The sequence below is a fragment of the Peromyscus maniculatus genome, chromosome 5, assembly GCF_049852395.1.
Source record: "Peromyscus maniculatus bairdii isolate BWxNUB_F1_BW_parent chromosome 5, HU_Pman_BW_mat_3.1, whole genome shotgun sequence".
NCBI classification, from domain to species: domain Eukaryota; kingdom Metazoa; phylum Chordata; class Mammalia; order Rodentia; family Cricetidae; genus Peromyscus; species Peromyscus maniculatus.
The window spans coordinates 13847125-13874238 of NC_134856.1; the positions used below are offsets into that span (position 1 = coordinate 13847125).

At 44.8% G+C, this 27114-nt stretch overlaps 1 protein-coding gene across 5 annotated transcripts in view; it reads right to left on the minus strand.

Moving 5' to 3' along the window:
- Positions 1 to 27114, minus strand: part of Fto (FTO alpha-ketoglutarate dependent dioxygenase) — a 362019-nt gene that overhangs the window by 250048 nt on the left and 84857 nt on the right. For all 5 annotated transcript variants that reach the window (XR_013051162.1, XM_006984039.4, XM_076571713.1 and 2 more), the window contains exons 2-3: positions 13856 to 13933; positions 3200 to 3818 (exon numbers count right to left, since the gene is read on the minus strand). Coding sequence is in view for 4 of the 5 variants with exons in the window: in XM_006984039.4 (XP_006984101.1) it covers positions 3200 to 3818; positions 13856 to 13933 (697 nt within the window). In the remaining variant the exon portion in view is untranslated. The remainder of the gene's footprint in view (positions 1 to 3199; positions 3819 to 13855; positions 13934 to 27114) is intronic.

Consider the following 27114-nt stretch of genomic DNA (forward strand, 5'->3'; position numbering starts at 1 on the left):
GAGATGTAAAGAGACCAGAGCCACACACATCATTTGTCACCACTGGGACATTTCAAGGCACTTGGTTTGCATACCACCTGACTCTCAACTACACAGACACAGAGAAGGTAGAGAAGGCTCCACTTCACAGACTATACTCATCCACCCACTCCAGTCCCCAGCGTGTGTGCTGGAAAGTATAAGCATGGAGGAGAAGTACAGAAGAGAGAAGAGAAGGCATCAGTACCAGAAAGGCAGGCCAGCCGAATATTCCCTTAACCACTCTAGAAACTGGACACTCCAACATTTTAAAAGCCTGCATCCCTGAAGCAGCTAACTGCTCAGATAGGAAATGCACGCCCGTAAGTCACACAGCTTAGGAATCCACCTGTGAGGCCAAAGGTATCGAGCCCTGCTCCTACTAGCTGCCAACAAGTGCCCAGCTTCCTCATCTGTTAAATACGAACAGTACAAGGAGGGCTGTGCATCCTTAACAATGGAGATGCATTCTGAGAATTAGGTCCTTGGGATTTTTATCCCAGTAGGAAACACCCTGAGTGAAAACCGCCAAGCACAGATGGTGCAGGCAGTCACTCCATTCGGCCTCTTGGTGCACTCAAGGGACAGTGTAATACCAGGTCCATGAGCAGCTGCCCACTCTATTGGCACAGCATGGAGTTTTCAGTAACTTTCTTTTTAATAAATAGAAGGAATACACACTAAAACAGAAAAGGAAAAAGATAACCTAGTAAACACGTGACCCATGCAGTCATTTATGATCATTACCCAGCGACATGGACAGAATTGGATATGCTAGTCCTGCAAGGCAGACAGGACCATAGGCTTGTTCACATGTATTAGTTAGTAACTCACTGTGCTGTGACATTACAAAGTCACCAGATAATAGAAAATGTTCAGATCCATTACAAGTATCTAGAGCTAACATCATATATGTGGGTGGCCATTGATCAAAACAGCCCTCCACGGAGCATTACAGTCCTTCGCTTCTACTTTATTCGCTGGGTATTGTGAACTCCACGAAACTGGCTAAAACATGCGAAGTACTTCAAGTGTCTGGCCACAGCAGGTGCTCAGGGAAGAACCCCTGAGCGCTGTCACTACCACTTGTAGAGCCTGGCCATCTCAGAGACTAGGAGAACTAAGGGATCGCACTGCTCTCTCTTACACACTGGAATCCTGCAAGCCTCCCTCCCAGCTAGTAATTGCACGTAAAAATACTTCTTTAAAAGTTTTTTATTATGATTTTATGATTTACCGTGTGTGTGTGTGTGTGTGTGTGTGTGTGTGTGTGTGTGTGTGTATGTGTACCTCAGCCTGTATATGGGGGTCAGAAGGCAATTTCTCTCCTTTTCACCACGTGGGTCCCAGGGACTGAACTCTGGCTTAGCAATAAGCGCCTCTACTACCCCGAGCCATTCCACTAGCCCAATAAGTCTACGTATACACAGTTTGCATTTTTACTCCTTACCTGTCTTAACTACTCGCATTCACAGGTGCTTCCTAGATGCTACTTGTTACAATTTTAAATCCCCTTCTTGATCACCCATGAAAGGGAGGTACAATGGAACATTAAACTGCAGTCTGGGAAGAGGGCAGCAGGGCGGAGCACAGAGGCAGCTCTGTGGCCACCAGTGCTATCACATGCATGCGGTGCATGCGCTGCAGCAGGCTCCATTGTTCGCTGTGGAGCTCGCAAATCCCCAGCAGGACATAGTCAGGATCAGAGGACCTTGGCTCTTCCCTCTAGGACAGCACTGAATGACTTGCGGGATTTTTAGGTTGCCACCACTGTTGTGAATGCCAAGGAAACCGGTGAAATTTCTAACCACTCAACTTGTTCCTCGTTTTGGACTGAAAGGTTGCCACCACTGTTGTGAATGCCAAGGAAACCGGTGAAATTTCTAACCACTCAACTTGTTCCTCGTTTTGGACTGAAAGCCCAAGGTCAATTTAGAAAAGATATTTGTTATCCTGGGGAAATTTTTGAGACTAGAAAAATAAAGAAATTTTAAGAGTATCATGAGATGGAATTTTTGGGTTTTGTTTTTGTTTTTGTTTTTTTGCTCTTAAATCACTTTTCCAAAATAGCCATTTAAGCAAACAAAAAACAAGAAACAACAAAAATCAATAAAGACACTGCAATTGTCAGAAAACAATGACCTTAAAAGTTCCAGTTCATTCTCTCAAATGACTTAGTACTCTAGTTTTACAAGGGAATTCTTGCATTCCTTTGTCTAATAATCAGGTAATAAAAGAGTCGGTGGTCCCGCTGTGCTCCACACACTCAGGACCTTTCTGTACTTCCTGTTCTGAGAAACTCTTGGGGACCCTAGATAAATAGAAACAGAGCATCAGGAGAAGCTGGGGAGGTCACCATGTTGGCAATCCATCTACAGCTCTCTGCTCCAAGGCATCGGAACCTTAGAAAAGGCAGGGGAATCGGAACGTCTGCCTCCAGAAACCACTTAACTGCTTCTGCCAAGGAGGGTCTTATAAAAAAACGGTAGGAGGCCAAGAGCAGGCCCACACCTGACAGGTCCCGACCGGCGAGAGAGTGATGTCAGGCATAATAAAGCGCTTTAGCAAGGCAAGAATGTACACCTGTGAGAACCGGGGACGACTTGACAGGTTCCTGTTTGCCTAGCTTTCTCAGCAAGCTAATTGTGGTGACTGAACGGCCTACTCGGAGCATTAAAGAACGCAACTGGCTGTACGGATCCGACTGCTGCTCTCCTGGGCGAGGGCAAGACAAAATGACAGTAGTGCTTACATGCAGAAATATTCTGCACACAGTGGAACAATGAGCCAGGGAGCATTCAGATGGGGAAGAGGGATGCTCTGCAGACACCTCTGTGTGTGTGTGTGTGTGTGTGTGTGTGTGTGTGTGTGTGTGTGTGTGTGTATGTGTGTGTGTATGTATGTATGTATGTATGTATGGATGGATGGATGGATGGATGGATGGATGGATGGATGGATGGATATCTTCAGAGCCTGGAAGAGGGATGCTCTGCAGACACCTCTGTGTGTGTGTGTGTGTGTGTGTGTGTGTGTGTGTGTGTGTATGGATGGATGGATGGATGGATGGATGGATGGATGGATGGATGGATGGATATCTTCAGAGCCTGGGTGACTCTGGTCACTGCTATCGGGCATGCTTCCCCGCGCCCCCCGCCCCCGCCCCGCCCCCAGCAGACTGTACCTTCACAGCTATAGCTGTACACCGCCACAGCGGACCTGTCCACCAGGTTCTCATCATGATGCCAGCTCACCGCCATTTTCCCCATGCCAAAATAAGGCTCCTCTTTCAGATACGGCATTTTCTGCGGATCCATGAAGTTCAGCAAAGTCACGTTGTAGGCTGCTCTGCTCTTAATGTCCACTTCATCATCACAGGATGACCCCATGCCAACCCTGGGGAACTCTGCCATGCACAATGGCACAGCGTCTTCGTTGGCCTTCTCTTTGACGGCCAGTTCTTCCAAGGCCTGGACGGTCTCACCCTGCAGGTAGTCATTGAGCTTCAGGAAGGTCTGACATGCGGCAGCGATCTCGGCATCTGTGTAGTTGATGGTGCAGCCTGGCACTGGCCAGGGCACGGTGAAGAGTCTGGTGTTCAGGTACTTGTAGGTGCAGCCCGGGTCCCCGATAAGGATGCGAGACATTGGGGTGAGCACATCTTTGCCTTGGATCCTAACCAGGTCCCGGAACAAGCAGCCATGCTTATGCAGCGTGAGGAAGGCCTCGGGGACCTCTTTGTGGAGCTCTTCGGATATACTGCCTGCTTCCCGGAGGACCAGTTTAGGGTATTTCAGCTGCCACTAAAACAAAACCAAAGAGAGAAATGGTTATGGATGACTATCATCTTAATATTTCCAAAAATCTGTTTTCTTTCTAAGAGTCCAGGAAGAAACTAAAAAGCCTCATGGCTTTTCTAAGTAGCATTCATATCTTGCCAGTCTAAAGGAAAAACTTCTACAAAACCAAGGACAGGAGACTCTCCGAAGAGCACTGGCAGGTTGGAGCTCTAACTACTAATAATCTTCAACATGAACAAAAAATGAGAACAGTTTGGCCTTTGAATTCCCAGGCTTCCTGTGCCCACACTGCCCCACCTTCAATCTCCCTTGCATCCTCTGGCTTTGCAGAAAACACGATTTTATTCACGAACTGATTACTGTCTACTGTCAAGTGTTGACTCCACGCCAGGTGGTGGACTCACCCAGACTGGCTCGTTTCTCAGGCTTTAATCACACTATCAGCTCCAATTTACAGACACACACTGAAGCGGCCAGGCACTGTGAAAGCTTGCCCCAAGTCACACTGATAAATGTCAGCCCAGGATGTAAGCCTCTAGGCTGCAGTGTCTGTCTGGCTCTGTGTGTGTGTGTGTGTGTGTGTGTGTGTGTGTGTGTGTGTGTGTGTGTGTGTGTGTGTGCACCTCAGCCTGTATATGGGGGTCAGAAGGCAATTTGCAGGAGTCAGTTCTCTCCTTTTCACCATGTGGGTCCCAGGGACTGAACGCGCATGATCTTAACTATCTGACTGAACCCCTTCCAATTACTGGCAAACTACTGCTTGTTCAACACACTCACCTGAAGAAAACTCACCTCTCTGGAAGTGAGTACACTAAGTTCTATGCACACGTGAGCCCAGAAGAGTCTACAAAAGGCAGTTCTATTGGAGCCATGGGAACGGGTATTCAGACAAACCCTACCCACTAATGGACACACACACTGACCCTGCTCAGGACTGCACTGGCTGTCCTCGACCACTCTGAATCTGAGCACAGGACTTACACCTGCCCCTATAAAGTTTAAACTGACTTGCTCCCTCAGCTTTAGGCGGAGTCCTCAAGGAAAAGCCTATGGATAGGCCAGCCTCAGACCACTGTGCTGTTCAGGCCTTTATGCATGAGAAGGTAACATGCTCATTCCTGTGGGTGTGTGCATGTATACATGCAGATATATGTGCACCTGTGTGCATATGTGTGCAAAAGCCAGAGGTCAAGGTCAGGTACCTTCCTTAATCACTCATTGACAGGGTCTCTCACTGATTGGCAGGCTAGCTGGCCGGTGAGCTCCAGGGATGGGCCTGTCTCCACCTCCCCAGCATCAGAATGACAGATGTACACCATGGCTCCTGGCTTTCTACGTGGATACCAGGAATCCAAACTCAGGTCCTCCGGCAACAGGCTATTTGTTACTATAGCATAATCTACCCATTCTGGCTCATTTACAGCATGGGAAGGGGGCAATCCTGCAAGATTCTACAGAAGTACACAAAAGAAAAACAAATTCATCAAGCCTGGATGTGAGAAAAAGAATTCACTAGTAAGTGGAGCCGGACTGTCCTGCTGTCAGATACCTAGGCACGGTACGATCGTGAACGGAACAGGAAGGGCAGAGACTTGTGGCATACTGCATGTGGCATACTGTTGTCCACTGTCAGAGATCCACTCAGTGTCTCTACTTCACTTATCCCAACTGCAACATGGAGGAAGCAATAGCGCACTCTTTATCTACACCGCCCAGGAAGACAGCAATGTAACTTCATAAGCAGCGAACATTATGGAACCACATCTTGTCTCAAAACAAGGAGAGGAGAAAGGAGGGAAAGGAAGGATGGAAAATAAAGTTCTACAACTATTATTATGTTTATACAACTAACAACAGATCATTTACTTATACAAGATCTATTTTGTGGTATCCATATTATAGCTAGAGTGTGTCAAAGACTTTTTTAAAGGATTGTACAAAACGAAGCACACAATTAATAATCAAGCTCTAACTGAAAAGATATTAGTAACCTATATGATAAAAACAGCATTAATAGTCTTAATAAGAGGCCAATTAGAATTCAGACCCGATATGTATAATATGTATATATGTATAGTATATATTATGTATATATGACACGTTTTATATAGATATGTGTGTGTGTATATATATATATAGATAGATAGATAGATAGAGAGAGAGAGAGAGAGAGAGAGAGAGAGAGAGAGAGCACACATACACACATAATAACAATTAAAGCAAAAGAGGAAATGAATTAAAGGAGATCAAAGGTAGGTGGTACATCAGAGGGTTTGCTGGGAGCACAGAGAAGGGGAAAATGATGTAATATTATCTTAAAATTTTATAATTGAAAAATAAAGCATAAAGAGCTAACAAAGCTTACTATTTTAAAATTATTTCTTGAAAAGACGTAAGTACTAAAAACAAACTGTTGAAAATGTAGTCAAAAGTGCTACCCTCTGGGTATGTACTTTGTATATTTTAATTTTCAAACTTTGACCTTTACATGATTTTCTAAAGTAGATGTAAACTACTTTGAAGCAGAAAAATATCAAGGAAAAGCTTATTTTAACCTATTTGTTCATGGCAATTCTTACACTTGCTAGAAAATTATTCTTGATGATATGATAAAATGATTCAGAACTGTCAACCATCTTCACCAAAACCTCTGCCTTATTTAAATCCGATGTGTCTGTTACATGAAGGATGACTTTACTGTGATGAGAACAATTAACAAAAGTGAACTAATTCTGCCACAGTCTCAAAGCAGATGAACGGGAGAAAATGCCTCCCTGACATGTCCTCGACCACTATTCAGACAATGGTTCATCTAGTAGCTGATGCACAGGACAGCTATGGAACATTAGTTACGAATTGTTTTTAGAGAGAACACCAAGTAACTCTGGAGAGGAGACGAGCATTAAACAATCTGAGTTCACCCTGTCAGGCGAGCCAGCTCACTTTCCGTTTAGACAGGTATACGAGGAACATCAGACAGCACACAGTAATTTGGAACAGCTGTTGGCAGACTTTCAAGTATGTTAGTGTAATTTTTTTATTAATCCTGCTCAAGTTTTTCTAGGGAGTACACAGTCATGAAATTATATTATCGCTGGTTTGGTTGCACACTATATTTCTTGAGATCAATGAACGCTTCTAGAGCATAAAAGATGACATTTAGTTTAATATTTGGAAAGGTATGGTGGCCATAATGTGCCAATATGCAGACCCTATCCCACGGCTCAGGAGATCTGCAACACCAGCTCTCCAGAGGTAAGGCTTTGTCTTCCTTTAATATACTGCATACAAATTCTATTTTTCCTCTCCTTCCAAGGGATGGTCTGAAATAACTTCATCATTCGGAGAAGACAGGCACGGTGCTGAATGAGTAAGACATGCATTATAGGAGGCGAACTCAAATGAGGCCCAATGGAACTCTATCTTCAGTTGAGAGGACAGGATTTACTACCTGTAAGGAGCCTGGGACACGCCTCCACCTGACAATGTTAGTGGCCCGGTCTAAAGAGAATCCATCTATAACCTGCTGTCACATTCTTTGCTGGTAACACTTCATGCTTTGCACTCTGGAGCATCCTGCACACTGTCCTTCATAGTATTTTCTACATAATTTTTATTGAAAATACTTGCAACTTGGCAACAGGCCCTAACACTAAAAGGCTACATGCTCACGTGGCCCAGCCTCCAGGGGTATGATGCCACCTGGGGCACAGAGGAAGCATACTTCGAAAGACCTACGTAGGATCTGCTCTAGCTGTGACAGCCAGGTGGGTGAAACCCAAACTCTGCTAGTGACACAAAGTGTTGGTTCACACACTTGTTCACAGCTCATGCTACTCTGCAGGTTCATGTAATATCCAACCTGCACTTGTTATGCCCCGGACACTGAATAAAGTCCATAAAAACGCTGATAAAAGTAAGTTAGGTCCTACCCATAATATCTCATATTTTAACTGCATAGACAGAATGGAAAGTAATGGAGTAAGACATAGCCAGGGCAGAAGTACAAGCACACTGTTACGGGAGGAGAGGACAGTTGGGGAGGGAAGCCTGGAAAAATCCTTATTGGGGGCTTAAAAACCAGTCAAGCTCACACCATCTGCAAAGCACTAAGTTCCAGGAATCCAAGAGAACGAAACGTCCCCACACTCTCTTTAAGCTCATACTCTGGGAAGGAGAGCCAGATATAAATGAATAAATAAATAACAGCGTATTAAGATGGTGATGAGTCTTCAGAAGAAAATCAAGTTGAGTGTGTAGGACTGGGCTGCTGTGGTAAGTGTGGCCATCGCCCATCTCTCTAGCAAGGTGACCTGAGGAGAGTATGAAAGAAAGAGGATGCCAGCCCTGCAGGGACCTGAGTGAGAGAGCTCCAGGCGAATGGATTCCACTACAAAGGTTTTGGAGCAGGAGTGTGCCTGGCTCCTTCCAGGAAGAGGAAGAATGCCGCTGGGTTGAGGGGATGGGAAAGTAAGATTTCAGGTGCGGGAACAGTGAGGAGCGGGATGCACGGGACTTAATACGTCCATTTCCAGTGCCAAGCTCTAGGCTTCTACTAGGAACAACCTGGGAAGCTGCCGAGGGACTCTCAGCAAGAAAGCAGATAGACAGAGCTAATTAAAAGAAAGCTCTGGGGCGGGGTGGGGTGGGGTGGGGTGGGGCAGGGTGGGGCGGGGTGGTGAGTTGGCTCAGTGGGTAAGGGCACTTGCTGCCAATCCTGATGGCCCACGTGGTGGAACGAGAGAACTGGCTCCTACAAACTGTCCTCTGCCTTCCACGAGTGCACCATGGTGTCACACATGTGCACACACAGGCAAAATGAGTGAATGAAAGAACTTTTAAGGTTTCCCCAGATGTTGAAGCAAGCTGGGAGACAACTGCAACAGGGTTGAGGGCAGTTCTGGCCTCGGGGGAAGCAACAGAGGCAGGAAGCAGTCAAGTGATGCTTTACAATGTTCCAGGACATTCACAGAAGGTGCAGCATTTCCGTAAGGGCACTTTTCTTAGGGTGACTAGGTGGTTGGCAGACAGTATGGGAGGAGGGTGCGGGCAGGCAGGAGGAGAGGCAGAGCGGGGTTGGGGTACACAGCAAGGTGCTCTGCGACACCGCTGACTGTCAGAGCTGTGTGAGGTGATGGGTGAGACACTGGCTACAGAGGCAGTCTGGGTATAATTGTCAACAGCCTCGGAAGTGATAAGTGGGCATGCCGAGTTTGAACTTTACCTTGGAAACGAGACTCGGCAGAATGAACAACGCAAGGAGGAGCAAACTGAACACAATTCTAAAAAGCACAGTCCTGATGGCACTGGAGGGCACCTAGCAGGACAACACTGAAATGCCACAGGTGGGAGATAAACATGGGCTTCAGCCATACCAGCAAAGGCAAGAATCTGAGACATTCTGGGCGAGCAAAATTGTCAGGACCTAATGACTGACCAGGGGACAGGAGCAATAGGTAGCAGTTGAAGATAATAAGACCCCTAACCTGAAGAACAGGATAAGGGGGCCTCACTAGAGAGAAAAGAAATGAGCCGTGCTCAAGAGCACGGATCCTCAATAAAACGTAGTCCGGTCCTGTGACAGGCGAGCACTGAACCTCTTGTCAGCTCTTCCCACTCACTCCCGTTATGGCAAGTTCCCACAGCTGTCGACATCTGGCCTCGGAGCCTCTGCTCTCGGCTCTCACTCCACAGTGGCCAGCTTCAGGCACGTCCCCTTTCAAACACATCTCAGAGCCCTTGCTGTTCCTTAGCCCAGGACTTCAAACTTGAACTTCTCACGTGGATCCTTTCTACACCTCCCACACTATCCATCCATCTCGCAAGGAAGCTCAGTAAAAGCAGGGGTCTTCTGTCAATTTTCACAACTTTATCTTTAATTCCTAAAACACTGCAAAGCCCCAGTGGGGAGGCTAAAGAGCATCCACTTAACTAACATGAATCACACTGAAGTGGGGTACCAGGAAGACTTTCAGGTAGAACCTTCTAGTTCACAGTCAGGACTGGGGTGGGCGTGGCCACAGGTAAGCAAGAAGAGGAAGAATATGGGGCCACTGGAAAAAAAGCAAGTCATCTCAGAAAGACTAAGAGATATAGAGTGCAGCCCAGAGCTTGCCACAAGAGCCAAGCAGTACAAGCCCTGGGCCTTACACTACCTGTCTGGAATCTCAAAAAGGCTTTAACCCTCTCTGAGCCTGTTTGCTCTGTTCCAAAGTGAGCTTCACAGCAGTTGCCATGGAGACTATGGCGGTATTTAAATAAGCTAATACATGTGATGCTCTGGGAACAGCATGGGTGCTGCCTGGCACACAAGGAAAGGGCGTGGTAGGAGAGCCTAGGGATCCACGCTACTGCCCAGGGAGTCCTCTGAGAACTGAGGAACAGAGGCGTCTTCTGGCTGTGGCACTGCTCAGTTCCTGGTGTCCCCGAGGCACGCTAACAGAAGCTCCCTTTGCTGTTCAGCTTCCAGCTGTTGACACTGCTGATTTCTGACTCTATTTCTCCAGGTGTTTTGAACTGGAACATGGTACAGAGAGAAGGAGAAAGCCCAGCCTCAGAGTCGATCGATTTGAGCCTGGCCTTCAGCTCTGATGCCAGACAGGAACTTATCACTATGATAAGACCTGCCCTGGGTACCTCAAACTTGAGGGAGACAGTTGCTGACTCCTGGAAGAAATGAACAAGGCTGGTGTGGCAACTAAATGGGAGAGCATTCACAAACAGTGCAGTGCCTGGCACAGGCTACGAGACAAGCAACCTGCCCATGTGGCGGGTGCATGACATCAAAATTCTACAAGCCTGTGTCGGGCCCAATGTCACACCCGAACCATTCATTCCTGTCACTTATAAATATTTTCAATTCCAGTGAATGGGTGAAGAAAACATTGTATATATACACAATGGAATACTACATAACCATAAAAAGAGGAAATGCTGTTGTTTGCAGCAACATGAATAGAACTAGAGAATACTAACTTGGATGAAACAAGCCTGACACAGTAAGTCAGACAACACGGGACTTCACTGAATCCTGTAGAACAGAACCGAACACAAGTCTCTAGAGATGGAGAAAGAGCACGGAGCAGGGACAGAAAGAAGTCAGGAGACACATGAAGCCGGGGAAGGATGTCAGGGGAGAAGAAAAGCAGCCTCAAGAGCAGAAGGGTCACCAAGGGCACATATACTGGAATACACAGTGGACCAACTCATTTATACAATTCATATTTACTAATAATTACACGCATTTTTAGTTTATCTCTTAAGAGAATAAGTTCCCTCCAACTGTTTGTTTTTGTCGCTGTTTTGCTTCTAATTTTATCAGGTTATGTTTGCTGAAGGTACAGCTCTAACTCCTGGGCTCAGTCTTTCCTGCCAGCTCAACCACCCAGGTAGCTGGGTCTGTACATGTGTAGCACAGCACAGCCCGTAAAACAGAGTTTTACAGAAGCACGAAGGCTTATCAGCAGATATAGTTAACATGATTAGATACTGACAACTGATCTGTAGAGTGGGTCTTAGGAAATTAAGGAGCCTGGAGGGGGTGTCTGTGTGCACCTGGTTTCTACGCCCGTCCCTGGTGTGTGGCTGGTCGGAGCACAGTGCGTTGTAACTGTTCCCATTTAGTTCTCCATGTTCTTGCACAACACAAGAGTGGAAGTGGCTGGAGGCTCCACTGAGACAGCTGAGTACCAGGAGGTTATGTCGGCAGGAGTACCAACAGCACCCAAAGCTGACTGCTTCTGCTTGCTTTAAAGGGCCTTTTTAAAATTACTTTTTCTTCATTGTAAAACTAGTACATGTTTGCTGTAGATAATGTGGCTAACTAGATAAGCTCTAATGAGGGCAACCGCCACTACTGAATATGATATTTCTGTAATCATTCCTCTATGTCAAGATGCTACCTCCTGAGGAGGTGTGTATGCGGGTAAAATCAAAATGCAAAGCACACTGGATTCATTAGGTAACTGACTTTTAAAAGTAACATGGCATCATGACCCACACCTGTGATTGTAGCCCTAAGGAGGCTGAGTCAGGAGGATTTTGAATTCAAAACCCACATGAGGGAGATGGGCTGGGGATATGGCTCGGCTGTCAGCACTTGCTACTCATTCAGAGGAGCTCAGTCCCTACGCTGGGCAGCTCACAACCACCTGTAACAATGATCCCCCCTGCTTCTGGTCTCCATGAGCCTCTGCACACATCTGTACAGACACATGTACATACACATGAATAAATAATTTGTTTTAAAAACCAGCCTGAGCAAGACCCTGTCTCAAAAATAAATAAGTACTAATATATTCATCATTCAATCATTCACTCAAGCAAACTAAGCACGAGATGGGTTCCAGGCACTGAAAAAAATGCAGAAGAGTAGAGAGAGAAGCATGTTTAAAAACAAAATTATGTCAGGGCTGGCTGGGCTATCGTCCAGTTGGTACAGTATCTGCCTGGTATTCATCAGGCTCTGCACTCAGCCCCTCAGCATCACACTGAAAACAAAACAACAACAACAAATTCACACTATTAGAAATGGGTGAGAAGACAGAGATGAAGAACAGAGGGAGCAGAGACAAGCCTCCGGCTCGGGAGGTGTCAGGAAACGTCTATGGAAGCCTCTGGCACACAAGTGTTCTGCAAGGACGGAGCACAGGGACAGAGAGGGAGTGAGAAGGCGCCACCTGCCAGGCTGCAAAGCTCCTCTGAGGTGGTGCAAACATCCAGCAGGGTGGCTCACGAAGGAGGGGGGAGTCAATGACAGTTCACTGGGGCTGGCCTGCCTGCAGGGGCAGACAGGGCAGAGACGGAAACCATAGACCTGTGAGCACTGATGAGCGAAAGGCAGTGAAGAGCTGAAGACGAGGTCTTAGGAATGAGAGTGGCCTAGAAACCAGATGGACAAGCAGGCGCTACCAAGGGTGACATGGCTCTATTCCCATACTTCAAATATATGTCCTAATAGGAAGAAAGTAGGTGAAATTTCACCATATTTTGCTTGTCTAGCACACCTATCCCTTCTTATTGGAACCAGAAGTTCAGTTTTTCTTTTGAGACGTCATCCATCTTACCACCACCACCCCCCACGCGCGCGCGCACGCGCGCGCGCGCGCGCGCGCGCACACACACACACACACACATACACACACACACACACACACACACACACACACACTCACCCACACGGCTTGAGTGGGAATGCTCCCACTGAACCCGAGTCCAGAGAGGCACATGAACTGGGTCGAGCAAACACAGTGACCCCGTCAGGCTAACTCAATCACTGCCTGGGGTATCTGGTGGGACCAGAGGGAAAGAACCCACCAGCCCCTTCTACAGTCTCAGATGCTGAAGACCACATACTCCTAGAGCTGTCTAAGTCCTCCCAGACTATCAGGTTAGAGCCAACTCCGCATGAACTCAAACACAGGAATGTCAAACCAAGAAACCCAGAAAAAGAATGGGCAGGGACAGTTTTTGAGAGGCTGGGTACAGAAACATGCTTTTAGATTTCTAAGTGATGCCAATAAATCCCCTTTCCCATTCTATTCGGGTGATTTTCAATTTTTTCTTGTCATGTGTTAGGGAAGAGTGCTGAAGAATTCAGAGTCAGAGATGCAGAGTCCCAGGACTGCTATTCAATGGGACAGGCAGGCAGGAGAGCACCCTTACAAGGTGCAGCCTCACACAGAGCCGTGACAACATGGCAAACACTTCACAAAGGAGCTAATGCCTAAATGAACTCTTAAAGGGTCAGCCACCCAGCAACAGGATGAGAGGACAAGGTTATACTCTATGCAGGACAGAAATAAAGAAACAAAAGTCAGCATGAGCAGAGAGGTGCAAGGTAAGAAGGACCATTGATGCTGAGGAGGAAAAAAATGGTATGCTATGCCCAGACAGAGTCCACAGAGAAAACAGACTGAGGGAAGGCAGGCATGTACTCTGCAGCCTCTGCCCAGCCTGGGATCAGGTCTCTGAGTGTACCTAAGCAACTTCATGATCAAATGTAGAGGCTACAAATTGATAAAAATACTAAAACAGCTTACCTGCTGATAGAACTCATCATCTTTGGGGGTGAGATAAGGAAGCCAAGTGTCTTCAAGCTCCTCGAGGAGCCTCAGTTTCTGGGTAAAAATAAGAATTACATATTACTGAATAGAAAATGACTTCAAATATAGGGCAATATATTATTTTCTAATAAAGCAAATACAAATATCTTAATGAACTTGAATGTATAAACTTTTAAAGATATAAATTAAGGGCCAATTATATACCAACTAAGTCGTATACACTTTAAATTGTAAGATGTATGAAGCTCTCTCTCAGAACTAACTCTGCCCACTGTCACATTTCATGAGACAGTTTCATTCATTCCTCTTGCATCTTTGCTATCGGGTATTTCTCGGGACCCAGGCGACCTATGAATCAGTCACTACAGTCTTCCAGAAAAAAGTCTCCCACTCCATACAACCTAAGACTCTGTTAAGCTCCCTGTGATACCAAGCCTGGAATACCAATAAAGCATAATCATCTCTTCTCTGAACAGTGGGGGAGCTGGGATGCTTAGCCCTCCTGTAAATACTTATTTGAATGTGTCCACTTATGGTAATGTTCTTTTTTTAGATTTATTTTCTGTTTGTATGTATATCCACCACATGCTTGTCCAGTGCCTGTAAAGGTCAGAAGAGGGTGTCTGACCTCCAGGGACTGGAGTTGCAGATGGTTGTAAGCTGCCATGAGGGTGCTGGGAACTGAACCTGTCCCCTCTGGAAGAAAAACAAGCCCTCATAACTGCGGAGCCATCTCTCCAGCCCCAAATAGTGCCCTTTTAAAAGTAATCTCTCAGCTCTAAACCATCGCCACAAATTTATGGTAAGCCTCTTTGCTTTCTTATCCAGTTTTATGAAGCACCTTTTTGTAAGTATCCATCCAGCATTGTCTAAGGCTGTTTTAGAAAACCCAGTCTTCTTCAGACAGCACTGACCATTAGGACAGGTAACTGCAACGGGGAGATTTTACAGTGTGTCACCTTATATCCAGGCATCTACAAAGCCAGAGTCTGCATGTAGCATACACACAGCATATATGAGATAGAGAGAGAGAGAAAGACGGAGATTCATACTAACAATCTGGAAAAAGAGCAGACAGAAGTAGTTTTCAATAAAACTGGCAACTTTAAAGTGCATCACCAGGGCCATTGCTAGGCGGCAACCACACCTCTGAGAACAGGACAGTGTGTCCTTGCTCTGGACCAGTTTGGGCCTACCCAAGAGAGTATGGTTTAGCACACACAAACTCGGTTTTAGTCCCTGCAGCTCTAGAAGTCACTGATTTTATACAGTGCACCACTCACCCAACCAGACATGACGACCCACAGTTTTATCCCCCTCTACCCCGGGAAAGCAGTCTTCACTCATAAATCAAAACAAGAGAAGTTCAGAGCCAAAATTTTTTTGAACCAAAATTTCTAGAGCTTTTGCACTATAATTCAAAATAAATAACACAAAGGGAATCAAAATCTAACTAGTATACACACAAGAAACAAAACAGTATGCACATGACTCTACTTATCTAAACAGGCTTCCATTTTGATGGTATTTTCTTACCCATGATGCTGAATAACTTTCTAATTAAGGTGTGATCGGTGACCATTAGGAAAGACCTATAATAGTATCATAGCACAAATCATTTAATTTACTAATTGGGTAATGCTTTAACTGCTCTCAGCAGTAGCCACTCTTACAGTTATAAAAAGAACTAATGATATTTCCATGAATAATTCTCAGACTTATGTACACTATCACTACCTTAACCCAAACCCTACATCAATTTCATTTGAAGCTTAGGAAAGTCTGCATTCCCCTGTGATCCTTTTACTAGTCTTAGGGCTTTTTATAAACACAAAGCACTACAATATTTATAAATGCCACCAAAAAATTAAACACTGAATAATTCAGAAGTTCCACCTTAAAAATCTCTCCATGAGAGTCTACCTACCATTCAAGCTAATCCATGTATAAGGTATATATTTCCAAGAGAAATTCCATATTCCATCTAAGACAAGCTAAAGATCAGGAGATCTGCCTCACAGGCCAACAAGCATCAACAGAAGGTGGAACTGTTTATAATTAATGCTTGGAGTAAATTATTGTGAAAACAAACATTTCTCAGCTCAGCTGAGGTGCAGACCACCAGACATATGTAAGGCAGACGACACCTAAAAGGCTGGACCAAAGGATGAAATTCTTCCAGAACACCCTACTATGGAGCAAGCACTGCATCAGTGGCCTTCTTCCGCAGGAATTCAAAGCACTCTGCTTCCGTTGTTTTCAGCACTGTAAGCCACCCAGCGACCAGACTGTCTACCTCCTATTTGAACACATTACCTATCGACTCCTAACATGGCATCTGATACAAAACCACCAGCTCAGGCTTCAGGGCTTGTTTTAGGAACTACATCTTCCTGTCCATGTGCAATGAGGCATTTGCGGGGGAGATCACAGACAAACACACTGGTGAGGAGGGAAGACCAGCATGGGAGTGCCTCAGTGTTGCTGGAGATCTGTTTGTGGAAATGGAGTCTGGCCTTGTCTGCAGGGCGGGGCCCACATTCAGCTGGCAGGAGTGGACGACTCAGAGGAGATGGAGACACAGGAGAGGACTACAGATGGCCCCAAGGAGATGGGGCTCCATTTCAAGTGGGGAGGCGGGAGAGTAGAGGTCACTGATCAAATTTTCTTGTCACTGTGAATCTATCAGGTTTTACCATAATCTCTGACTCCTGATCACCTTTTTATTAATAAAACAATGAAAAAGCCATTAGACCTCTGTGCCAAAGGCAAGCCAGTCACCACAGCACACGAGAACATGCGGGCTGGAGGCTGAGAGCCTCACACCGGGTCAGATCCGGCCAGCAGCGGTGCCTCAGTGAGCCCACAAAGCTGGGCTCTGCAGCACACTGCTCTGCTCACAAGATTCTTGGCTGTCACACTTGTGACAAATACATCAAGCTATTAACAAATGCCAGATAGCCTGAGAGGTCTCAGAGCCCGGCTCCCCCACCTGACAGGAGGGTCGCAGAAAAGCCCTCCCCTAGCCATCCCAGGCCGGCTAAGGCTCACTTCCACGGCTCCTCAAGGAAAGGGGCACACAGCATCTGACATTTAAAAAGGCTGCAACTTATAATCATAAAAGGGTTGAGGTTGCGCGTCAGAAACTGCAGGCATACACTTCCACTTTGCTGGGAAAGCTGAGGGGTCTGAGCTCACAGATCTGCCAAAGACATGGCTTGAGAGTCATACAGAAATCACCCCAAAGAACTGAACTGGTCTGTAAGCCACAGCACAGGGGTGTGTCGTATGCACACAATGGAGTCTATTTTTTGTCCATCCTCCCTTCAGCCCCATTGACGATGCTGCTGACAGCTCTTAGCTGTCACCTGTTTTCATTCTCCAGGTACTGGCTGGTTGATGTGTTTTGTGTGTGTCGTTGTTATTGTTGTTTGCAGTATGGCAGGCTAGCTTGGAACTGGCTATGTGTCCAGGCTGGCCTCAAATCCAAGGTATCCTCCTGCCTCAGCCTCCCAAATGCTGTGATTACAGGTATACTCCATTATACCCAGCATTCCCTGTTACGGTATTTAAATTGGACATAATATTTTAGGCTGGTCAATAAAAATTTAATTTTATTAAAATTAATGAACATCCACTGTAAGAAATACAATGTGTCTTGCAAGGATGAAGCAAGTCGGAAAGTGACCTGGTTTTTAAGCAAGGTTTGAATGAGGAGGAAGATGCCTCTCAAGAAGTAGGAAGCACCCGAGCCAAAGGAAATAAAGGCAATACATTTTCTATGCCATCGTCCGAAAGAAAAGGAAGCATCTCAACATTTAAGTGAGTCTGCATTCCCACCCCCGTTCTCAATGAAAATGCAGCACCATACAGAGAAACAGGACAAGCAGATGTTGGGGCATGAACTCTGTAACTTCCAAGGTGTATAAATTCCCCAGTCAATCTCTCTCGACCTTGGTGTTCTTATCTGCGGTGCAGCTATGAAGCAGTAGAAATCAGCCGTGTGTCCTAGGAAATACTGCAACTTACGAATTATGCAGATTACAGGCAAGTGGGAATCAGGTGAGGTGGGGAGGGGGTGTTCTAGACAAGAGCACGAGCTTAGGAGTCAAACTCTGAGTTCCCAGGCAAGTTCCCCAACTGAGATATATCTGGGGCTCAGCTCCTGGCAGGACATAAAGGAAGCAGCACACACAAACAGATGAGAGGAGAGCTTGGCATGTAACAAGCCCTCAGTACACCTGGCAGCCACACATCCTTCTTATTTGGGTCTGGAGAAGTCACATTTAATAGTTATAAATATCAACAGTGGAATCTATATGAATCCACCTAAATACACTTTAGAACATAAATCAATCCTACTAGAGAACTCCAGATACTAATTTGCCAGGACAAAATACATAATTCATAAACACTTTCCACAAAAGTTTATATATGTGTGCACATGTATGTGTGTCATAGCTCAGCTAGCTGTGATGTAAAGGTCACCTGAGGTTTATGTGTGTGTGTGCACATGTATGTGTGTCACAGCGTAACTAAATGTGCTGTAATGATCACCTGAGGTTTATATGTGTGTGTGCACATATACGTGTGTCACAGCTTAACTAAATGTGCTATAATGATCACCTGAGGTTTATATGTATGCGTGCACATATACGTGTGTCACAGCTTAACTAAATGTGCTGCAATGATCACCTGAGGTTTATATGTGTGTGTGCACATATACGTGTGTCACAGCTTGACTAGACGTGCTGTAATGGTCACCTCAGGTTAGCACAAGGAAACTGCAAAGTCTTAGGATACAGGAAGAAAGCAAGGTCCACGGAAAGCTGTGAGGTGACTGGCAGCGGGTCACATACTGAGACTACTCTCACTTCCCAAGAATTACATAGTCAGTCTCACCACATGCCACACCCTCCCAAGGCCAGAAAAATTATGTCTTGCAAAACCTTTTTAATTTTTAATATAAGGGGATCAAATAAAACACAGTACTTTTAGTTTTTAGTTAAAATTAAACCTACTTTTCAACTTGTAAAACTAAAGCTGTTCCTGAACCTGTGGGACCTCACTGCTCTAACAGCTCGAGATTTAAATAGGCACAAAAGAAAAACCTTGTGATTCACAAAACACTGAGAAACACTCAAAAGGTTTTTTCCGCAGGACAATTAACCCTCAAATACATGCCGCTCCCTTCTTCCTGACGAGGCTCAAGAGAAAAGCCTTCCAAAGACCAAACTGATCCAAGAGTCCTCAATGACTCAATGAAGAACAGAAATGCTTTAAAAAACACCAAGAACGAGATCCAGGAGTCACATGCTAAAATTCAGCTTACGGTCCAGTCCAAAGCAACGGGGTGCCACACGAAGAGCCGGCTAAAGTCAGACACCACATGGTTACCACAGACAACGGGGTAGAGCGAAGCCGGCCTGCAGAACTAACGGCGTGAAGGCAGAGTGAGCAAATGCGTGTTAAAAGAGTGACTGAACTAGAATGTGTTCCAGGAAGTCGAGGGAGACTGGGCAGGTGAGGAAACAGACTCCAGCAGTCAAGCTCTGGAAAGGAAAACCGCAGCGGTGTCTCAGCACTCAAAGGGAGTGAGAAGAGGAGGAGGAACCTGCAAACGCAGAGGGAAAACACAGGCATGAGATGCAGGCAGGAAGAGAGTCGGCAGCACTGGGAGGACATAAATAACACACACATTTCAAATGGCCGGCGGAGAAGAGAGAGAATGGGCCAAAGAACAGTGACCAAAAGTTTCCCAAATCTGATAACAACTAAATGTCCACAGACACAAGCTGTTTGAGAACTGCAAGCAAACACACACACACACACACACACACACACACTTTTTTTTACTTTTTAAAAAGTATTTCATAACCACATTACTTAAAAACAGTAAAATAAAGAAATAAACTTAAAAGCAGGAAGAGAAAAAGAAAAAGACATATTTATATAAGAAAAAACATAAGATTAGTACTAACTGGGCAAAACATGACAGTCAGAAGGGAAGGAAGAAGAGAGGGAAGGAAGGGAGAGGAGGGGGAGGGAGGGAAGGAAAAGAGAAGGGAAGGGAAGGGGAGGAAAGGGAGGGGAGGAGAGGGGAGGTGGGAGGGAGAGGGAGAAAGAGAGAGAGAAAAGGAGAGAGAAAGAGACAGACAAACAACATGAAATACCAATCAGAATCCACATGAAGAACTGAAAGTACCAGCCATGGTAAAACATAGGCAATAGAGGACTTTGCTCTTTACGATTTAAATCCTTATAAAAGACATCTGACTATTTAAAGTAAAAATAATGGTGATTTGCGGGATCGACAACATACACAGAATTAAAATACAGGAGAGGAGTACAAAGGCCCACATGCAGGTACATGTATATTCTTGTAGGAATCTCACATGCCAAGAGCAAAGTGCTACGCCAAGAGACCCCACCAGGATGGAGATGGCTATTCGAGATGCTAAAACAACCCCAAAGGAACAGGGCAGAGAGGTAGGCAACAATGTGACAAAGAACATGAAAGTCCCTGGAGGAAAAGGAGAGGAGGAGGGAGAGAAGGAGGGAGAGAGGGAGGGGGGGAGGGAGGGAGGGAGGGAAAGAGGGGGGAAGGAGGAAGGAAGAAAGAAAGAAAAGAAAAGAGCAAATAGCAAACTGGAAGTAAACCTAAGCAGATAAATGTGAGGTCTCAAACCCAGGACAAAGGGCTAAGGTGCCTATTTAACATATCAAAGTGGTCCTGGTGACCAAGTTCTCCCAGCATCCCTCAGTCCCTACCTGTTTCCCCGGTATGGCTGGAATACCCTGCTCCCTATCACAAACTTCTCCAGCCCAGGGGATGATCTGCTCTTCCCTGTATAATCCAAGCATTTTGGTTACCTGGTCTTTCCCTCTATTCTCTTGGCCCAAGCCACCCTTCGGTTGGAGCTCCTCTCTTGCTCCCTTCCCCCTCCTCACAGGGCTCAGGGTCATGTCCGCTCTAGACTCTCCCGGATGTCTCTGCCTCTGGCTATGCTCCCCTTTTATCTACAATAAACTCTCTCCTCCATCATACCCAGGAGCAGTCATGTCCTTCCTTCTTGTTTCTTTTTTTTCATTCAATAAATAATCACATAAGGGGGCGGAAAAGGTGGCTCAGTGGTTAAGAGCCCTGCTTGCCCCTCCAGAGAAGCCTGGTTCAGTTCCTAGCACCCACATGGTGGTTAGCAATCATCTGTAACTCCAACTGCAGGGGATCCAATGCCCTCTTCTGGCCTCCACAGGCACCAGGCATGTACACAGCACACAGACAAACACGCAGCAAAACACTCATACATAAAAATAAATTTTAAGCCGGGCGTGGTGGCGCACGCCTTTAATCCCAGCACTCGGGAGGCAGAGCCAGGCGGATCTCTGTGAGTTCGAGGCCAGCCTGGGCTACCAAGTGAGCTCCAGGAAAGGCGCAAAGCTACACAGAGAAACCCTGTCTCGAAAAACCAAAAAAAAAAAAAGAAAAAAATAAATTTTAATCTAAAAAGTCACATTACGCTAGTGAGATAAATCAGTCAATGAAGTTTGTGCCCTGCAAGAGAGAAGGCTTGAGTTTAGACACACACACTGAACCCATGTGAAAGCCGTCCTTGGCAGTGAACACCTATAATCCTGGAATTCCCACCTATAATGCTGGGAAAACAAAGACCAGAGAATCTCAAGGGCTCCCTGGTCAGCTTGTCCAGACAAATCAACAGGCCCAGGTCCAGTGAGGGATCCTATCTCAAAATAAAAGGTAAGGAACAAACAAGGAATGCAGAGGTTGACCTCTGCCCTCCACATGTATATGTACATACATGCACATGAACATGCATACAAACACATACACCACACTCACATGTACAAAAAAAATAATTAAAATTTTTTTAAAATAAGTAAATTTCCCATAATCATTTCAGAGACATCATCTCCTATCTGCTAGCATCTATAGAGCTACAGGATATACCTTTTTTGTTTGCTTTTTATCTCATATGTAAGGATATTTTCCACTATAACCCTTATATTCTACAGTTTTAACATAAATGGAAACCTCCCCATCTAGCCTTCAAATCTCCTGCCCTTTGTTTTTTTTAACCCTTTGTCTCTTTAAGCTAAATTCTATGTGAATTTCTCAGTACTCGATCAACTCATCATTTTCCTTGTAAATGTGCCGAGTCTAACATTCACCCCATCTATGAAATCTGTTCTCTCAGGTAAATATGGTGGTCACATCTATAATCCCGGCACCAGAGCTGAGGTAGGAATATCATCAATTCAAAGTCAGGCTGAACTATAGCAAGACCCTGTCTCAAAGTCAACAATTTACTTCTATGACAATATTTTTCATTTCCAAAACTTCCAACTGGTTCTTTTTCAGGTAGCTGAAATTTCCAAATATTTACAAACATTTTAGATTTTTGTTTCATTTTATTTTAAGAAGGTTTGCCTTATTAAGTTGCTCTTTTCAACACTGCAGCACTATTTCTCAGGGTTCTAACTCTTTATTAAACTGTTTGTCTCTATTAAAGTGACTTTGTTGTCTAATTCAGCTCTAGAGTATAGACTCACATCTTCTTTGAGTTAACTGAACACAGTCGTGAACATTTTTGTGAATCTGTCTGTCAGTTCCTCCAGGTCCTTTTCATTAGTGACTGTTCTTATGGGATTAGTAGTTTGTAGGTGAGATGTGTCTTATGGGATTAGTAGTTTGTAGGTGAGATGTGTTCTCTTGGTTTTTCCTTGTGTTTCTGCTTCTGAGCTGGGACTTGCCCACCTGGTAGTGTTTGTTGATGAGTTTTTCTTGCTTCCTTTCTTGTTGTTTAATGAGGTCACCTTTCTTCTTTCAGTGATGCAGGAGGGCGGGGCCTTACTCTGGAGCAAAGTTCTTAGATTTTTGTTTTTGTCAATGATGTAATACCTTTATCCCTTGGAGCAACACGGACATGTGTCTTTTAATCTTTGATTTGTCCATAAAATATATTACTCTCACATGGAACAGCTTTTGTAATTGTTGGTTTTGTTACTTGTTGCTCTAACTACTCATTTTTAATTGTTAATGGAACTATATTTTGAAGGCTTTTGTCTTTGTGTTTTCTTCTTGGTGGTTCACTCCACCTGTGCTCATCTGTGGTTGCCTGTGGATCCACAGAAGCTCTGTCTTGCCTCTCCCAGGATAACCATTACCCAGGACCAAGCTTTATATGATGGTCCTACACAGCCCCATAATCTCACCCCCTTACCCCTAATTTCCCACCCTGATTCCATTCATGGAAGACAGAGTTCCCTTCTGATACTCAAGACTCACAGATCAAAATAAATTATAGCCCTCCTGGGGTCAGGGGACTTCTTTTAATCACCCTTTACAAAAAGCGAAACTTCACTGCCAAGCTCTGGCTTTGGGGTTAGTCTATTCCCTGCCCATTCAACTTTCTGTCTCAGCATCCAGAGGCTCTGCAGGATCAAGGCTTTAATCCAGCTGACAAGCCTTTCTGGTTAGCTCCTTCCGGGGCATAATGCCACCTTGTTTACAAACCTCGCTACAACTTGTCCTTGTTTATTCCTTAATGTCTTACACCTGACATCTCTGTATTTGGAGCAGAAAGCATACACATACTGTGATACCTTAACAGGCAGGCATGGAATTCTTTAGGATATAGAATATATAAGATTCAGATTCTTAGCAGGAGATTACCCAGGTTGAAGTGACTCATAGGACTTTTAAGGTTTCTCATACAGTTAAACTGCCCTCGTGGTATTAATTTACAGGTTCATCAGTAGATAATTCCCATTTTTTCATTTATTCAAACATCAGTTATTACCAAACTTGGACACTTTTGACATTTCATCAAAATGACTAATGAAAAACACGTTCTCCTGCTCTACCTTACAATCTTTGTGAGTCAGTCAGATAACTTTTCATACATCTACTAATATTTGTAGATGCTCTTTGTGAAATGCATGATGTGGCCTTTTATCTACTCTCCACCCCACCCCTCCCACCCTTGCTTATACTGTTCCTTGTTCTACAGCTACAGATCGACTCTGTTACTACGTATAGACATTGCACTCTAAGTCTACGTAATTTGATCACAGACTTTCCTTCATTTCTTCTTTTGCTGAGCAGTTGTCTAGAGAAAGACTGGGCCTCCAGCAGAGCTGCCTTTATGCATCCCAGATAACATGACACTGTCCATGTTCTCCTTACTTAAGATGGCAATACTTAGCCTAGGATTTGACCAGACTAGCTGCAGTATTTCTTGGTCTCAAAAAGTTCTCTTTCAAGGGAAAATTTTTTTTTTTTTTTTTTTTTTTTGGTTTTTCGAGGCAGGGTTTCTCTGCGTAGCTTTGCGCCTTTCCTGGGACTCACTTGATAGCCCAGGCTGGCCTCGAACTCACAGAGATCCTCCTGGCTCTGCCTCCCGAGTGCTGGGATTAAAGGCGTGCGCCACCACCGCCCGGCTTCAAGGGAAAATTTTTAAACTCAATAAAAACCACAGATTCAAAATAATATACTTGAGCTCTTTGGATAACTTGAAAACCAATCTATTTGTCCTACTAACTTAACTTTTTAAAATCCTCAGTTATAATAGTCATTTGGGGAAATGTATAGTCCAAGTTTCAAATGGGAAGTGGTCCCCTGAAGAAATTGTCAAATTAATGAAAAAGCAACTAAAGGAAGCAAAGGGGAAAGTGACTGGAAGGTAGGAGTAACTGAGAAGGACTGAAAACTTCTGGGGGGAAAGTTTACATATCTAAAGAATAGGAGATTAATATCAAAGCCGTACACACAACAAAATAGAATGTCAGATCCTTTCCTAAGGGCCAGTGATTCCATGCAGTCCCACTGCACTGCATGCAGACACTAAGTTCTTTAAGCTAGCTCCACATCCTTCTGCTGAGAACAAAGATGCTACTTACTGAGGCTCCCCCTCACACTAAACACAGGCCAGGATTTTGTAAGTGAATATAACTGCCAAGGTGATCCCATCCCAAACTTAATGAGCAATTGCAGAATTTAGAAAACACTTGCTGCCTATTCTACTTACATCCTAGCTCTGAGGACCTAATAATACACCTCTTTGACATTTCCAAGAGGAACCCCCCCCCCCGGCCCCCCTGTTCAGAAGAAACAGCCAAGTTCTCTCGGCTGTGTTCAGGGCACTTAACCCCGTGCACTCATACCCCTTGGTAGTCCATCAAAAGGTCAGATGACGGAGCTCCAGGAGCTCCAGGAGACTCCACCGTGTGTCTGGCCAGGCTTTAGCACAATCAAACTTAGCACTTCCCTGCTAGCAGTCCACCTGTAAATAATCACACTTGAGACCAGCCGGATTTCTGATTTCTTTGTAATTATACAAAGCTTCAGCCATTAAACCAAGATCAAACAAGCTGCCATGGGAAAGCAGATGAACCCGCTGCTGCTGAAAAGTCATCAGAAGCGACCTCACTGGTGGGCCATTTAATAAGCCTTTGCTCTCTAGTCCTCTGCTGCTTCCAAAGCAAGGCCTGCATAATCAGACAGGAGACATCTCCCCTTGAGGAACAGCAACTGCATTACAGGAGACACGATGTTACCTTCACAACAACAAAAACTGCTTAGCTCCTGACACAGTTAGATCAACTAGTAGTTTTGTCTGGCAGTGATGAAAATTACAGAAGCATACCAAAAGGAATGACTTATTTAAAAACTACCACAGAAGTTTATCATATAAAACAGGACTCCAGAAAGTCAATAAGCTCTCTTTATTTTCACTACTTCTTGACTGAAGTATCAACTAGAACCCTGTAGCTTCATTAGCATGCATTTAAACTTATTTCCCTATGTGCATCTGATGCTCTGAAGTTTCTGTTTCCAATTATACCATGAAAAATAATCCTAGAACATTAGTTACTTCTCTCACTATTGGGACGGAACACCTAAGTTAAGTAATGGGAGAAAGGTAGAGGTGGCCTTGTGGCAGAGAAATCCTTTAGGCGGCCTAGTCTTAGAAGGAGGTCAACTCTCAAACTGTCACCCTTGAGCCAAACCTACATCTAAAACTGCCTGTGCATAGCATATCTTGAAAATCCTCACCAGCACCAAGGGTTCAACAAGACCAAAGTCAACATTTTCCTTCCTGGAATTTCATGCTCCCATCTCTCCTGTTTCCAATCCCATGTCAACAGCACCCCTGGCCTAACACACAATTCAGAAGTAACCCCCCCCCCTCCCCATTTCACTCACATTTAACTAACTTTGCCCACTATTTTATCTACCGTCCTTTAAGTAAAGACAAGGACTCAAGGCATCTGTGTTCAGAGAAGCACTATTCACAAGAGCCTATGATGGAAGCAACCCAAGTGTCCACAGAACATGGATGCTACGTAAACTGCAATTTGCACACACCAAGGAATATTATTCAGCCTTAGAAGAACTAAATTTATAAATTCTACAACATAAATGAATCTTGAAGAGATTATGTTAAATGAAAGTAAACCCATCACAAAAGAACAAATATTGTATGATTCCAAAGGCATTGGGTACCTAGAATAATTCGATTTAAAGAGGTAGAAAACTGGGACTGGAGAGAGAGCTCTGTGGTTAAGAGCACTGTCTGCTCTTCCGGAGGACCCAGGTTCAATTCCAACATGCACATGGCGGCCCAGAGCTGTCTGTAACTCTAGTTACAAGAGATCCAGCACTCTCTTCCAGGTCCATGGGCACTGCATGTACCAGGTACACAGACATACATACATACCAGCAAAACACTTACACATAATAAACTAAACACTTGAAGGAGTGAGCTAGAAATTTATAATCATAGTTACTAGGAGTTGAGAAAAAATAGAACTGGGAAGCCATTTGGTGTCTATAAGGTGCAGTGCATATAAAGTTTCAGTATGTGTTGATGAGGAGCTGGAGAGGAATGGTGGGAAACGGGTGCACAATATATCAGTGCGTTAAGGGTCACTGAGAGGCTCCATTAAAATGGCCAGTTTTATGTGTATTTTGCTGCAATTTTTAAGTATTAATGCTGTGGGATGGTCTGTATGTCAAATTGCTCTGATTGGTCAATAAATAAAACCTGATTGGCCAGTGGCTAGGCAGGAAGTATAGGTGGGACTGACAGAGGAGAAAAGAAAGAACAGGAAGGCAGAAGGAGTCACTGCCAGCCACTGCCATGACAAGCAGCATGTGAAGATGCCGGTAAGCCACGAGCCACGTGGCAAGGTATAGATTTATGGAAATGGAT